The sequence below is a fragment of the Ranitomeya variabilis genome, chromosome 2 (assembly GCF_051348905.1).
Source record: "Ranitomeya variabilis isolate aRanVar5 chromosome 2, aRanVar5.hap1, whole genome shotgun sequence".
NCBI classification, from domain to species: Eukaryota; Metazoa; Chordata; class Amphibia; order Anura; family Dendrobatidae; genus Ranitomeya; species Ranitomeya variabilis.
This window is the reverse complement of record NC_135233.1, coordinates 480,074,470-480,090,874: the sequence shown is the minus strand read 5'-3', so window position 1 is coordinate 480,090,874 and position 16,405 is coordinate 480,074,470. Positions and strand designations below refer to the sequence as shown.

The 16,405-nt window shown below is 43.5% G+C and overlaps 1 protein-coding gene across 1 annotated transcript in view; it reads right to left on the bottom strand.

Annotated features, from left to right (window-relative positions):
• LOC143803845 (uncharacterized) overlaps positions 1-15,638 on the bottom strand; it is a 90,422-nt gene extending 74,784 nt beyond the window's left edge. The window contains exon 1 of the mRNA XM_077281610.1: positions 15,508-15,638. Coding sequence (XP_077137725.1) covers positions 15,508-15,535 — 28 coding nt within the window. The 5' untranslated portion in view covers positions 15,536-15,638. The remainder of the gene's footprint in view (positions 1-15,507) is intronic.
• Between the last annotated feature and the right edge of the window lie 767 nt (positions 15,639-16,405).

The following is a 16,405-nucleotide window of genomic DNA, read 5'->3' as shown; positions in this document are numbered from 1 at the left end:
TACCGCCGCTATAAAGTGCAGGCGCGGTCCCGTAACGCTCTTTCTGTTCGCTAGGCCTCTGTCAGGATCCCACCCCTGATAGGGACCCCCCTGAATCTTCCCCTGCAACACCCTCTGCCACAGGATGTTGCCTGGTTCCAACCCAGTCAGCTTTCTGTCTAACTTCCTATCTAACCCCCAGTTTTACCAGATTGTGAGGAGTGGCCTAATACCTAGCACCCTTAGCTCCCCCTGGAGGCCAGACTGTGAAGTGTATTGGTGTCTGTGATACCTGGTCAGGTGAACTCCTTCAGTGCCATCAGACGTACCATAGCCCCCCTTAGCGGCGGAGCATCAGTACTGCAACGACCAGGACTCTGGGGCGCTGCAATATCATCCCTCATAAAATCTAGCCCCCCATAGAATATAATACAGCCCACCTCGCCATAATATATAATGTAGCCCTCCATAGAATATAATGCCACCCCCCATAGTATATAACACAGCCTCCCCATAGAATATAATATACCCCCACAATAGTATATAACACAGCCACATAGTATATAACACGGTCTCCCACATAAAATATAATATACCCTCCATAATATATAGCAAACTCCGCATAGTATATAGAACAACCTACTCATAGTATATAGCATAACCTGCATAGTATATAGCACAGCCTGCATAATATAGCACAGCCCACGTAGTAGATAACAGCCGATGTAATATATAACAGCACACGTAGTATATAACACAGCCCACATAGTATTATACAGCACAGCCCATGTAGTAGTATACAGCACAGCCCATGTAGTAGTATACAGCACAGCCCACAGAGTAGTATACAGCACATCCCCCACAGTACTATACAGCACCGCCCACATAGTTATATACAGCACAACCCACAGAGTAGTATACAACACACACAGCCCACACAGTAGTATACAGCACAGCCCACATAGTAGTATACAGCACAGCCCACAGAGTAGTATACAGCACAGCCCACACAGTAGTATACAGCTCTGCCCACACAGTAGTATACAGCACAGCCCACACAGTAGTATACAGCACAGCTCACACAGTAGTATACAGCACAGCACACACAGTAGTATACAGCACAGCCCACATAGTAGTATACAGCACAGCCCACACAGTAGTATATAGCACAGCACACACAGTAGTATACAGCACACACAGCCCACACAGTGGTATACAGCACAGCCCATGTAGTAGTATACGCGACCCAGAAGAAGGCTAAACGCCGAAACGTACGTAGGGATCCAGGAGCATTTAGGTATGATGAACTCTCTATAATTTTGCAAATATATTCTGCCAGGTGATTGCAGTCTTGTTTTATTTAGCACTACGACACTTTATGGGTTTCTAGCAGTGCCTTATATAGATAACATACATCCACAGGGATTGCAGCACACTTTACATGGTTTTAGCAGTGTCTGATATGGATGGTTCCTTTATAGGATACATACACAGGTTCCTAGAGTGTTTGATATAGGTTGCCCTTAAAAATATTTTTTTACACAAATTTTGTTATCATTGCATTACAGCACTTTTTTGTGGTTTTTTCCACACTGTGTAAATATAGTTTTGCAATATTGCACATATCATTGCACTTTAGTTTTTCATTTATTTACTCAATTGGCACTTTATTAGATTTTTCTTGGTTATATTTGATTCCTAATAGGACATATATGTTTCCTTTGTTCAGCACTAGTGCACTTTGGTTCTTACACATTGTGTGGCTATAATACTTCTGTGAATTGGTGTTATTGCACAGATATATGTATACATATTAATTTTGTATTGTTATCATATATATATTTTTTTAGGGGTCCTCTGTGTCTGCTATTTATATTTTATTATTGCATCACCTGGCTTTTTGTACTAATGTAATTTTTGTATGTTCCGATACCTATATATTGATTATTATATGTGCTTCTATCAGCTGTCATATTAATTATTTTATATATATTTTAATATTATTATTTCTTCAATAAAATATTTATTTCATACAATATTGTCTTTTTGCACAAAATTCTTGGGAGGATTTGTGTTGTAGTATACAGCACAGCCCACACAGTAGTATACAGCACAGCCCACACAGTAGTATGCAGCACACACAGCCCTCACAGTAGTATACAGCACAGCCCACACAGTAGTATACAGCACAGCTCACGTAGTAGTATACTGCACAGCCCCCCCCGAGAATGGCCCTACAGTCCAGTTAAAAAAAACCCACACTCCTCACCTCTCCTCGTGCCCATGCTGCTCCCTGCTCCAGTCTCGGCGGCTGCCGCTGCACTGCCTGGCACAGAGTGAGTGCGCGATGATGTCATCATGCACCCACAGTGTCAGAGGCAGAGCAGGGAATGATGGGAGAGGGAGCGATGTCAGACGCTCTCTCTCTCTTCCATCATTACATTGAACTGTACCGGTGTCATAGACCCCGGTATAGTTGAATGTGGCGGTGCTGGCGGGGGGCGAGTTGGCGCTGGCACAGCTGACAACGGCACAGCGTGCAGCGGCCCACTACTTGCACCGGCCCTTCTGGCATTTGCCAGAACTGCTCGATGGCCAGTCCGGCCCTGGTTGTAATTTCCCTCCAGCTTCCCTTAGCACTTACAGATTTGGATTGTAGGTGACTACTGGAGGTACCCGGTTATTTTCTTCCTTAGCTTTGTAATGTAGCAGGTGATTCCTTGATATTCTGGTGGCTGTTGTGATCAGATTTTCAATTGTTCTTGGATGATAGCTCTGATTCAAAAAGGTCTTTCTGAGGCGACCAAGGTGTTCATCTCTATCCATGGGGTTGGAACATATACGATTGCATCTGATGGCTTGGCTGTTAGAGTTTTCTATGTGTTTTGGATGGAAACTGTCCCATTTAAGGTATGTTGGATGGTCGATTGGCTTCTGATACAGGGATGTCTCTATTTCATTGCTCTGCAGCTTAATGATGGTGTCCAAAAAGTTAATTTCAGTGCTGGAGTAGTTGAGTGTTAAGTTCATGGTTTGATGAAATTGATTAAACTGTTCGTGGAACGTCTTTAGCTGTTGCTCAGACTCCGATCAGTTGGCTAATATATCATCAATGTAGCAGTAGTAGGCCAGAGGCCTGATGGGACATGAGGACAAAAAGTCACTTTCAAGCTGGGCCATGAAAAGATTTGCTCTCCAACAGCTGCAGGAACCTTTCCTTGCAGCCAGAAAAAAATGTAAAACCTGTCCATTTATAATGACCACGGACAAGATAAAGATCCCCAATTCACATCAGGACTACAAGATCCCAGGTCCTTTCAGCTGCTTCACATCTAATGTGGTGTACCTAATTATATGTACCAAATGTCCAGCTGGGGGTCTGTATGTTGAGGAGACAGGCCAAAAACTGAGAACAAGGATAAATTCTCACCGCTACACAATAAGAGAAAAAAGAATGGATCTACCTGTGGCCAAACATTTTTGTATGCCTCATCATATCACCATGGACCTGAAATTACTTGTATTGAAAGGTAACTTCAAATCTCAGAGAGACAGGAGAATCTGGGAGTATAAACTTATGACAACCTTTGACACATTTAGTGCAGGAATGAATGTGTCCCATGGATTTATGCCTTTTTACATCAATTAAGGAATTTGCACTTCAGACCTTATGGGGGCATCATAACATAGAACCTGACCCCAATCAGAGGATAATAAAAAATTCACTCCTTATCTACGAACTGTTCCAATATTTATGGACACAACTGTTTATCACTCTCCCATAATGATAGTTTTGTGCTGTGTTGTGTATAAATATGTGATTCTTCTGATGTTGTATTAGTCTATGCCTGATGAAGAGACCTGAGTAGTCTCGAAAGCTTGCAATTTGCTACCATCTTTTCAGTTGGCCATTAAAAGGTATCAACCGCTGAGACCTCTCATTTCAAAATATTATTCTGTCTACTGGCTAACACGGTATCAAGATACATATCTTTCCTGCACCAAAAATATCAAACTGAAAGCTTCTTCTTGGAAAATAGATCAAAGGTTTATTGGTCTTTATAAAGTGGTAGCTGAAATCAACCCTGTAGCTTTTCATCTCAAGCTTCCGCCAACTCTCAAGATCCAAGATGTTTTTCGCAGGTCTTTGCTCAAAAAAGTTGTTTTGCCTGTGGAGCCATCACCTTTACCATCACCACCAATTATTGTTGATGGTAATCAAGCATTTCAGTTTGCGAAAATCATTGATTCCCATGTGGTTTGCCACTCTGTACAGTACCTGGTACATTGTTATCGGTATGGTCCTGAGGAGAGGATATGGGTGCCGGCATCTGAGGTTAATGCTGGTAGGTTGATACAGTCTTTCATTTGGTCCATTTTGGATAAAACTAGCCCTGAGGGTCCTGTGGCCCCTCATCAAAGGGAGGGTACTATCAAGAGTGTGTCACGTCCTCCTAGGAGATCTGGAGTTAGAAGATCACTACTTATTGTGAATTGCAGATCTTCCATTTAGCCTGTGTTTGTGTCCCATATTAAATGGATTTGGTTTCCATTAGTGTTGAAGAGATAAATGACCCTTTCTATGCTGGTCAGAAACTTGCAGCTCCATTTCATCTGCTTCTGATCTGGTCATTACCTCACCCTATAAAACCTTACCATTCCTTCTATTCCTTGCCAGTGAAAGCTTTGCTTCCTAGCTCCTTGGAGACACAATGCTGAAATGGAGATCCTTATTGCTGCTGGATATAGTTGAGTGCTACTTTTGGGTATATGCTTTCCTCATTGTCCTATTCCCATTTGGTTGCTACATTCCTATCCTTCCATAGATTCCTTTGGTTAGTGCTTGTATGTTTCTTGCTTATGTCTTTATACACTAGCATATCTGTCCCAGGCCTCTTGGGGGAAGGAGGAGAGGACAGCTTAGAAAATAACAGGAGATCAGTAAGGCTGGTGGCCAAAACCTCCTCACCTTTAGAGGTATCTTTGGGAACAGGGATAGTTATGGCCCCATTCCTAGGGATGGTTGTTCACCTTTCCCTAATCACGAACAGTCACAGAGTGATAGGCGGGAACTCAAACATGGCACCAGAGCACCAGTGATACCTGATGTGTACCCGAGCACCCCGATGCTCACTCGAGTGGTGAGCATGCTTGCTCATTGCTAGTTAGTACAGAGGGATATGAATCGTATAATACTTTAATATTTTTATGCACAAAAGTATTTGAAAACGGTAGCACAACGATTTGCTGTGCATCAGCAATAAATTAGTCCAGTATTTTATATGAAGTATAAAAACATATCCTCTCATCTCACAATGACATAAGTTGGCCTAAAATGCACTTGACAGCTCTCAGGTTAGCAGCAGTTAAGTTATCACCACCCAATCCAACATGGGCCTAATTTCTCTGTGTCTTGCACAACTTGCAACATAAATATTCCATACCTCCAATTTTCTCATACAAATTAGCCAGGTATAATAAATTATTCAAAAACCATTAAAGTAAAATGTGTCCTCCATGACCCTTTAATATTCCAGGCTATCATAAAAACCCACACAAAGAACCAAGAACAGCTAAAATGAGTGTGGGTGGAAATTGCTAGTTACTAGTTGTTATTGTCTAATCACAGTTGGAGTGCAGTACTCTCTTACAAAGCATGAAATCCTCGTTACACTGCAATAGAGTTGACTGATGACATTTTGGCTGACAATAGCTACTATTAGTTCTGACAAATTCGGATTTTATTCCAGTGTAAAAATGGAAAAATAATGGAAACCAGAAGGACCTCATTAACATCAGTGGAGTCTGTTTGCTTTTGCTTGTATCAGCTATGCAAGCGATCCATTGTTGACATTAACTACGTTTGCTTGTTCAAAAACAAAATATAAAAATATAAGTGTGAACATAGCTCTTCACCTGAACTAGGAGTCACATTTCAAAATATTTATTATTGTTTGTAAACTTAATAAATACCTTTATTTTTATTTTGTAAAAGAAAAAAATAGCAATGGTCAGAGTACTACACTTGATAAACTAACATTATGATGATTTTTAATTATATATCTTTTTATCTAACTTTTGGCACATTTGACATTACAATGAAAATATAGTTGTGAGTTTTTGGCACAAAATTTGAATAGGTAGCTAGATCAATAGATTAGACTAGACTAGATAGATAGATAGAATAGATAGAGAGATAGATATTCATAATTCTTTAGAGCTAGAGAAAGATCTCTTACCTCTGACCAGTTTCTGTTGTGCATTGACTGTAAGTACGAAGCCTGCAGTCCACAACAAGAGAGACAACACTTCCATGCTAGCTACTGGTTTTCGCCTGTGATATTGCAGTGCTTCCTAACCTTCACATCTTATAGGTGGAGATTTTGGCAGCAGCTGTTTTACTGTATTCTTGAAAAACATCTCAAATAGGTGTGATCCAGTGCAGGGAACCGTAACATTTTCCCAGCTGACCAGGAGGGAAATGTAACAATGTGACAATTTGAAAAGTCAGATGTGGAACAGATATGTGGAACAGATTTGTAGCCGCACACCATGAGGTAGAAATAGGCACACAATTTCCAAAACAAAGCCTCGTTGTTTAACAGTGATTGTTTCCATTTGTCAAAGTTCTGATGTCATCCAAAAAGATTTTTTCACGCTATGACAATCTTTAAGGAAAGGGGCCTCAATCTGTCCCTGGAACTGGGATCCTAACTATCTCTATCCCGGGAGCACTTTTTAAGGTAGGGAGGCCATGGTCTCTGACCTTACTTTACTCCTGTTAAACCCTGATCTGTCCCCTCCCCAGCCTATGATGTATGGGACGGAAATGTAAGGTAAACAAGACAAAAAGACAAAACAAGGATAACAGAAAGCAACAAACATACAAACACTCACCAAAGGTAGAGAGGTGTATAAGGAAGTATAGGAATATAACAGCCAAATGGGAATAGGACAATGAGAAAAGCATACAACCAAAAGCAAGCACGTAACAATTTCCAGTAGCAAAAATTATCTCCAATTCAGCACAGCATCGCCAAGGAGCTAGGAAGCAAAGCTTTCACTAACAAGGCAGAGAGGGCCTGGCCAGGTTTTATAAGGAGAGATAATGACCATATCAGAAGCAGCTGAATTAGTCCATGAGCCAAGAACCAAATTTGACGATATCGGTACCAAGCGGAGTGACTAATTCTCTTTGGTATTTTTAGGTAGATGCATGTCTGTAGTTTATTTTTTGATATGATAGCCCTTACATATACGTAGCTTATTAACCCCTTCAGCCCTAGGCCTATTTGTACCCAAGTGCCTAAGCCAATCTGACCTGTGCCACTTCATGGGCTAATAACTTTGGAACGCTTTCACCTATCCAAGCCATTCTGAGATTGTTTTCTCGTGACATATTGTACTTCACGTCAGTGCTAAATGGGAGTCAATATATTTTACCTTTCTATATAAAAAAATGCTAAATATTCGGAAATTTTGGAAAAATCGGCAATTTTTTAACTTTGAAATTCTCTGCTTTTTACAAAAATACTGATACCCCCCATAATAGTTATTAATTTACACTCCCCACATGTTTACTTCATATTGGCATCATTTTGAAAATGAAACCTTATTGTTTTACGACGTAATAGGGCTTATAGTTTTATGCGCAATTTTTCACATTTACAGCAAAACCCACTTTTCAAAGGACCAAGTCACTTCTGAAGTCACTTTAAGGGGCTTACATAACAGAAACCACCCATAAATTACCCCATTTTGCAAACTACACCCCTCAAGCTGTTCAAAACTCATTTTTAAAAACTGTTAACCCTTTAGGTGTTCCACAGGAATTTTAGCATGAGCCAAGAACCAAATATGACGATATCGGTACCACCCGGAGTGACTAGATGTAGTATTTGTAACAAAATTTAATCCAAGTTATGTAAATACACACTGAACATGTCATGTGCATATATATATATATATATATATATATATATATATATATATATATATATATATATATATATATGTTACTCCATAATATCTTCAACATCGGACTCTGAATCTGACTGTTGTTCTACTGGCTCGTCTTCAGTACCCTTGTTCTGGCATGTCTGTAATCTGCACATGTCTGTGCACTTCAGGCCATTGCTGAGGCAAGTACACTGAGGAAGTTCACATGACCGCACACACTTGCAGGACAGTAGCTGTATAATAGCTTCTGGTGCTGGTGCCCCTTGCATCCACTTGACAACAAGCTTTCCGTCGTTATCTATCATCCAACCGCAGTCTGTTGGGTTTGCAACCCATGGCTGGCTCTGCAGACTTCTCCTCCAGATCGCAGCCTGGTAGTTTGCACGCAGTGCATGCATGAAAAGGCAGTCCTGGCAAGGAGGGAGTTGACTTGACTCTACCACTCCACGTCTGGCACAGAACAGCTGATAACGGAGCCTGTTTACCTCAGTTGTTTGGGTAGTTGGCAGGTACATGTGGCAGGTGATTTCCTGTAACTTCTCAAAAAGTTCGGTAGACACTTCCCATGAACGACCAACTTCCTGAAAGGCATCCTGGTATGTCTTGTTCATCTTCAACTGCTTGAGTGTCGTCATCTTCCCACGGCCAGCGAATGCACTGACGGTGTCACAGCCTGTAAATGCATGCATACCAATCAATGAATCACATACGCTGCCTCCCAATGTTCGGCTCAGAGTGGTGATATCCAGGAATCTTGTCCGGTTCTGTGTACCGCATTTCTGGAACAGGTGGGATGGGATTTTGTGGCACATGCCCAGACACAGGACCATGACATCAGTATCCTCCGAAGTGATGATGACCGACTTGTAACCAGATTCTGCTGCATGAAGAGCATGGAGAAGGAGGCGTGTGTCTGCTTCTTCTTGATTTGACTTAAGGTCAGCAGCCTCTTCCCACTGTTCTTTGGTGATCTTAAAGCAGAGCTGCTCACATGTGACATACAGCTCCTTCTCCTCAAGCTTCTCCCTGTGGTGTTTCGCCTTCCATTCTTCTACCAGAAACTTTATGAGACTTGCCTTGTTGGAGGAACTACTTAGAAGCTTTTTCCACTGCTGGATGTTGTGCCCATGTTGAATGTTCTTGAAATGGATCCCTGTGCCTTCATATCTGTTGACTCTTTCTGTATCTTTGATGGATGTCTCCTTGTAGACGTCAAAGACAATATCAATGCGCTTGCTCTTAGCACCCTCATGGATAGCGCGACTCATTGCTGTGCCTGCTAGCTGGCCAAATGTTGCATTGTTTCCCTTCAGTTTCTGAACCAGGCTCATCCCATCAATGATGGTTGCAGAGGGCTCGGGGATCACTTCTGCAGGACGAGCATTCCTCTCCAACTCCCTTGCGAGGGCAGCCTTGTTGGTCTTGCGGATAGACCCATCACCATTGGCAAGTGCCCATGGCAATGGACCCAGGGGATGAGTCAAGACATCACTCATTTGTAGCTTTCTGTTCTCAGCTACAAGTATCATCTGGCCAAATAGGTTTCTGTCAGCCTTCAAAATTACCTCCTTGCCAAGACCTTGTCTGCGTGTCTTCATTTGGATGTTAGAGAACGTTTTAAGTTTGTTCTTCGTCATCTTGTCATGAAACAATGTAGTTGGCTTATCGGTACCCAAACGCTCATCCTTGAATGTTTGATATGCATCCTCTCCTATACTGTATGCCCCTTGAAGGTCTTTGGCTACATCTGGTGGTGCTACAGTCGCTGTTGACAAACTGATAAGTTCACCATTATGCTCTTTGTTGAAGGGGTTCACCCAACCTGTCTCCAGCAGTTGAACGAAAGATTGGACATCGGCTTCATCTCTTCTAATCCTAGACACCTGTAGGTCTGAATGGCTGAAGTCAGTATATTGTTGGCCTACCAGGGCCCTCAGCTGCCTCAAGTACATACTGCGGTACTCTGATGTCAGGTAGAACCTGGAAACAGCTCCAACTTTGAGGCTGAAGCCTTTTGTGCCCCCTGGTGTCTGGGTGTCTTTGTTGATTGTCTCTTCAATGGTCTGGTCCACAGGAATTCGTCCAAAAGGATTCTTGCTACCGATCTGGACCGAAAAGCCACCTTGCATGAAGTATTCATGGACCTCTGGGTGTTCTATGGGCAGCCGAGACATTGTGGCATAGTAATAGGTTAGGTATCGGGCATAGTTGACCTTGTCATAGGCAAAACACCATGGTATCATCTGTCGGATTGCTCCTAGGTGAAGCATCCAGTTGCCTTCTCTTGAAGCTCGAACCAGGGCCAGCATGGTCTCGACCATGTCCAAGTATGACATCCAGAATGCTGAGAGTTGTTCATTTCTGAGGGTCTCAAGATAAACTTGAAAGAGCTTCAGGGTAAGTGTGCAAGATTCATTATCCAAGAGCTTTTCGAAGGATCCCTGCGACACACTGATGCGAAAGTTTGTGATGTTCTTCAGTGTTTCATCCAGATGGTGAAGGTCCCTTGCATGGTTTTCTTCTAGCCATGGAAGGAAGTTTTTCCATGCAAGCAGAGGGAGATAGGAGCTCTGCAGAGAAGACCGGAGAGTCCTGTTCAGCACAGAACGTGTATGTGTCAGTGTGTGTGCGTGTGTTGGGGCACCTCAGGGTGTCTTCAAATGTGACATAGCCCCCTAGATTTCTTCCAGTAAAATTTGCACTCCAAAAGTCATTTGGCGCTCCTTCCCTTCCGAGGCCTGCCGTTCCCCAATACTGCAGTGTACGACAACATATCGGGTGTTGTTGTGTTCGGGAGAGATTGGTGAACAAATAGTGGGGTGCATTTTTTGCTGGTACACCTCTTAAAAATAAAAAAATGAGCCTAAAATGACACCTTCATGTAAAAAATGCACTTTTTCCATTTTCTCAACCAAGTGTTTCCAACTACTGTGAAACACTGGTTGGGTCAAAGTGGTCACTATACCCCCTAAAAGATTCCTTGGGGGTGTAGTTTCCAAAATAGGGTCACTTTTTGGGGTTTCCACTGTGGGTGTACCTCAGGCAGCCTTCAAATGTGACATGGCCCCCTAGATTTCTTCCAGTGAATCCGCCACCCAAAAACCACATAGCGCTCCTTCCGTGTTGAGCTGTGCTGTGTGCCCATACTTTAGTTTACGAGTACATGTGGGGTGTTTCTATAAACTGCAGAATTAGGGTAACCAAGTTTGGGTTTGCCGTTAACCCTTGCTAGGTTGCAGGTAAAATTGGATTACAATGTAATATCTGGAAAAAAAATGAAATTTTGAAATTTCGCCTTCATTCTGCTAAAATTCCTGTGGAACACCTAAAGGGTTAACAGTTTTTAAAAATGAGTTTTGAACAGCTTGAGGGGTGTAGTTTGCAAAATGGGGTAATTTATGGGTGGTTTCTGTTATGTAAGCCCCTTAAAGTGACTTCAGAAGTGACTTGGTCCTTTGAAAAGTGGGTTTTGCTGTAAATGTGAAAAATTGCGCATAAAACTATAAGCCCTATTACGTCGTAAAACAATAAGGTTTCATTTTCAAAATGATGCCAATATGAAGTAAACATGTGGGGAGTGTAAATTAATAACTATTATGGGGGGTATCAGTATTTTTGTAAAAAGCAGAGAATTTCAAAGTTAAAAAATTGCCGATTTTTCCAAAATTTCCGAATATTTAGCATTTTTTTATATAGAAAGGTAAAATATATTGACTCCCATTTAGCACTGACGTGAAGTACAATATGTCACGAGAAAACAATCTCAGAATGGCTTGGATAGGTGAAAGCGTTCCAAAGTTATTAGCCCATGAAGTGGCACAGGTCAGATTGGCTTAGGCACTTGGGTACAAATAGGCCTAGGGCTGAAGGGGTTAATAAGCTACGTATATGTAAGGGCTATCATATCAAAAAATAAACTACAGACATGCATCTACCTAAAAATACCAAAGAAAATTAGTCACTCCGGGTGGTACCGATATCTGGCCCGGCTCATGGACTAAATTGGAGCTGCACCTTTCTGACCAGCATAGAAGGGTCATTAACCTCTTCAGCATCAAAGGAAACCAAATTCACATGGGCTGAATGGAAGAGCTGTGATTCACAATACGTAGTGATCCTATAACCCCAGATCTCCCAGGAGGACATGACACACTTGTGACAGTACCCCCCCCCCCCTTTCTACATGGGGCTGGGTTTATCCAGATGGGCCAAATGAAATGACTGTATCAACCTACCGGCATTAACCTCAGATGCCAGCGACCACATCCTCTCCTCTGGACCATACCCCTTCCAATGTACCAGGTACTGTACAGAGCAACGAGTCATACGGGAATCAATGATTTGCTCTAACTGAAATTCTGAACTGAAGTCAACAATAACCAGTGGTGGTGTAAAGGTGACAGTTTCACAGGCGTAACAATTTTTTTCAGACTTGTGAAAAACATCATGGATCTTGAGAGTCAGCGGAAGCTTGAGACGAAAAGCTACAGGGTTGATTACGGCGACCACCTTATAAGGACCAATAAACCTATGACCTAATTTCCAAGAAGGAACTTTAATTTTAATATTTTGGGTGTACAGCCATACTAAATCATTCACCCCCAGATCCGGACCTGACAATCGTTTTTTTATCAGCCATACATTTGTATTTGTCCCCCATGATCTTTAAATTATTCTGAACCCCTTCCCATACTGATGAGAGCAAAGTAGAAAATTTTACTGAAAGTATAGAATTGTGGATAAAAGCCATATACACCAAAAAATAGTGACTTACCAGTGAACTCACTACGACGATTGTGTAACGCAAACTCAGCCAGTGGTAGAAAAGAAGACCAATCCTCCTGGTTATCTGTTACAAAACATCTGAGGAAAGTCTACAAACTTTGTTTTTTTTGTTCAGTTTGGCCATTAGTTTGAGGATGGAATGCCGAAGAAAAGGATAGATGTATCCCTAAACGAGACTAAAATGCCCTCCAAAATTTGGATACAAATTGGGTCCTCCAATCTGACACAACATCAGAGGGAACTCAATGAAGCTTCACGATCTCAGTGACAAACAAATGAGCCAGTGTTTTGGCGTTAGGAAGAGCAGGTAAAGCAATAAAGTGCCCCATTTTACTAAACCTATCCACCACAACTAAGATAACAGTTTTATCAGAATGCGATCCGGAATAAATCCATTGATTAATGAGTCCATGGTCGGTTAGTAATGAATAATGGTATAAGAGCCCCAGACGGATGAGTATGCAGGGTCTTTGGATGTGTACAGCCACAACACAAGGACACAAAGTCAACTACATCCTTATGCAACCTTGGCCACCAAAAACAGCGAGGAATGAGGTCCAAGGTCACCTTACTACCTCAGGGATCAGCCCGAGCGGAGTTATGAAGTCCCTACAAAGTTTTAAGTCCAGTTATACAGTTATAAACAATTTCTCCAAAGGAACAGCAGTGGCGTCCCACTAAGCCTTCTCTAACTCACCCTCAAGTTCAGAACACACTGCGGAGACGACCACACCTTCTTGTAAAATAGGGATTGCATCATCAGTACTCCCACCCCCAGGGAAACTCCAAGACAAAGTATCCACTTTGACGCTCTTAATGCCAGGACGGCAATTGACCACAAATTTAAACCTGGTGAAAAACAAAGACCATGTCGCTTGCCTGGGATTAAGATGTTTAGCAGATTGAAAGTACATCAAGTTTATGTGATCAGGGATGACTGACCAGATGAACTCTCCCATCCAAAAAATTATACCATTTCTCAAATGCCAACTTAATGGTCAAAAGTTCCCTATTGCCTACATCATAGTTTCTTTCGATGAGCACCAACTTTTTAAAGAAGAAGGCACATCGATGCCATTTACCAGGCGATGACCCTTGAGACAATACAGCTGCGACCCACACCTCCAAAGCATCAACCTCGACAGTAAACGGTTGAGTAGCATCGGGTTGTTTGAGCACTGGAGCAGTGGGAAAACATCTCTTCAAAGAAGAAAGTGCCTACCAAGTGCAGTCAGACCTCCTTGAGAATTCTGTACCTTTGCTAGTCATGTCAGTGAGGGGTCCCAGCAGGACGGGAGCGGGGCGTCTTAGCCCTAGCACACGTGGTACATGCTGACACGTACGAGACCACGTCCTGTCAGATTTTGGGCCACCAAAACCGACGCGACACCAACTCCAAGGTACCCCTAACCCCTGGATGGCCAGCCAGGACAGCATTATGATGCTCACCCAACACCTTTAGGCAAAGATCGAGCGGTACAAACGATTTGTTAATGGGAACCTCTGGTGGTACTTCCTCCTGAGCCTCGGCAATCTCAGCCTCAACCTCGGTCGTGAGAGCCGAGACCACTACACCCTTTTGGAGGATGGGCACCGGATCTTCCCGAGGTTCTCCCCCCGGAAAACACCTGGATAAAGCATCCGCCTTAGTGTTCTTAGACCCCGGTCGGTAAGTAACAAAAAAGTTGAATCGTGTGAAAAACAATGCCCAGCGAGCCTGCCTGGGGGACAGACGCTTGGCTGACTCTAAATAAAGCAGATTTTTATGGTCGGTGATAACTGTAACCTGCTGGACCGACCCCTCCAAGAAGTGTCGCCATTCCTCAAAAGCCAACTTGATAGCCAACAACTCCCTGTTGCCGATATCGTAGTTACGTTCGGCGGGCGACAGCTTCTTGGAAAAGTAGGCGCATGGACGCAACTCGCCCAAGGATGAGCTTTGTGACAGCACCGCCCCCACTCCAACCTCAGGCGCATTGACTTCCATGGTAAATGGTTTCGATATGTCCGGTTGCACCAGAATGGGGGCCGAAGCAAAACTGTTCTTCAGAAATTCGAATGCGCGCACAGCAGCCTCAGGCCAGGCGGAGAAATTGGTACCCTTTTTCGTCATGTCAGTAAGCGGTTTAGCAATGGTAGAAAAATCTTTGATAAACTTTCTATAATAGTTAGAAAACCCAAGGAACCGCTGAAGCGCTTTTAGGTTATCAGGCCGTTCCCAATGCAGCACCGCTTGCACCTTAGCGGTGTCCATTTTAAACCCTGAAGCGGACACAATATAACCCAAGAAAGGCAGCTCCTGAACCGAAAATACACATTTCTCAAGTTTTGCATACAGCTTATTCTCTCTGAGTAACTGTAACACCTGCCTAACATGTTATAAATGAGTATCACGGTCACATGAATAAATGAGAATGTCATCTAGGTACACAATAACGAATTTCCACAGGACATGCGAGAACACATCATTTATGAAAGGATAATACACCACCAGATACGATATTTCTTCTCCAAGACCACCACTCCAGACCGGAATCACTAGGCACGAGGCACAAGCTATAATCGGCGATGCCCAAAGTCCAGCAGAACTATTTAAAGGCAGTGGGCGTGACCCAACCTCCAACCCAAGTACCAGCTAGATTAACCCCGGACAACCTAGATAAAATCTAGCCGGCGCCACTGAGCGTATAGTGGACGAATGCGGAATTACCGCTGTCTGTCGGACGCCCTAGAGTGAATAGCGTCCGACATGACAGGCGGCCCGGCTCCCATTGTAATGCCCACCTGAGCATCCCGCTGCAGGACATATCATGATCCGCTCACATGGCCGGTATCCCCGATTCCAAGGTGATCCCGCTGTCCGCGCTGTCGGAGGAGGACACGGTGATTGATCTGAAGTATTCCCTGAAGTGCCTCCATGGTTCCGTCAGAATCTCCTCCCGAAATTACATCATTTCCTGTCAGCTTCCAGCACGTCACTTCCGGTGGAACGTCACGTGCGAGTTTTAAAGTGCTCCTCGGGGCTCCACCGTAAACTCCTGTGTCCACAGGAAAAGTAAGCTCCCAGCCGGGACAGCCTCTGAAAATCAGGACTGTCCCTTTGGATCCGGGACAGTTGGGAGGTATGAAATTTGCTCCCCACCATACACCGACCTTGTACACGCATGGCTCCATACACACACAGTTCCGCTTTGTATGCCTCTTACACACATGGCTCCGCTCCGTACACCTCGCGCACACACATGGCTCCACTCAATACACACATGGCTCCACTCCATAAGCCTTGTACACATGCGGCTCTGCTCTGTACACCTTGTACACACGCGGCCACACTACGTACACCTCCTAGACACATGGCTCCACTCCGTAAACCTTGTACACATGCGGCTAATCCATACACCTCGTACTCCTGCTGCTCCGCTCCGTACACCCCGAACACACACGGCTCCACTCCGTACAACAAGTACACACATGGCTCTGCTCCATACACCAAGTATACACACGGCTCCACTCCGTACACCTTGTACACACACGGCTCCGCTCCGTACACCACATACACACATGGCTCTGCTCCGTACACCTCGCACACACACGGCTCCACTCCGTATACCAAGTACACACACGGCTCCACTCCATACACCTCGTACACACACGGCTCCACTCCGTATACCAAGTACACACA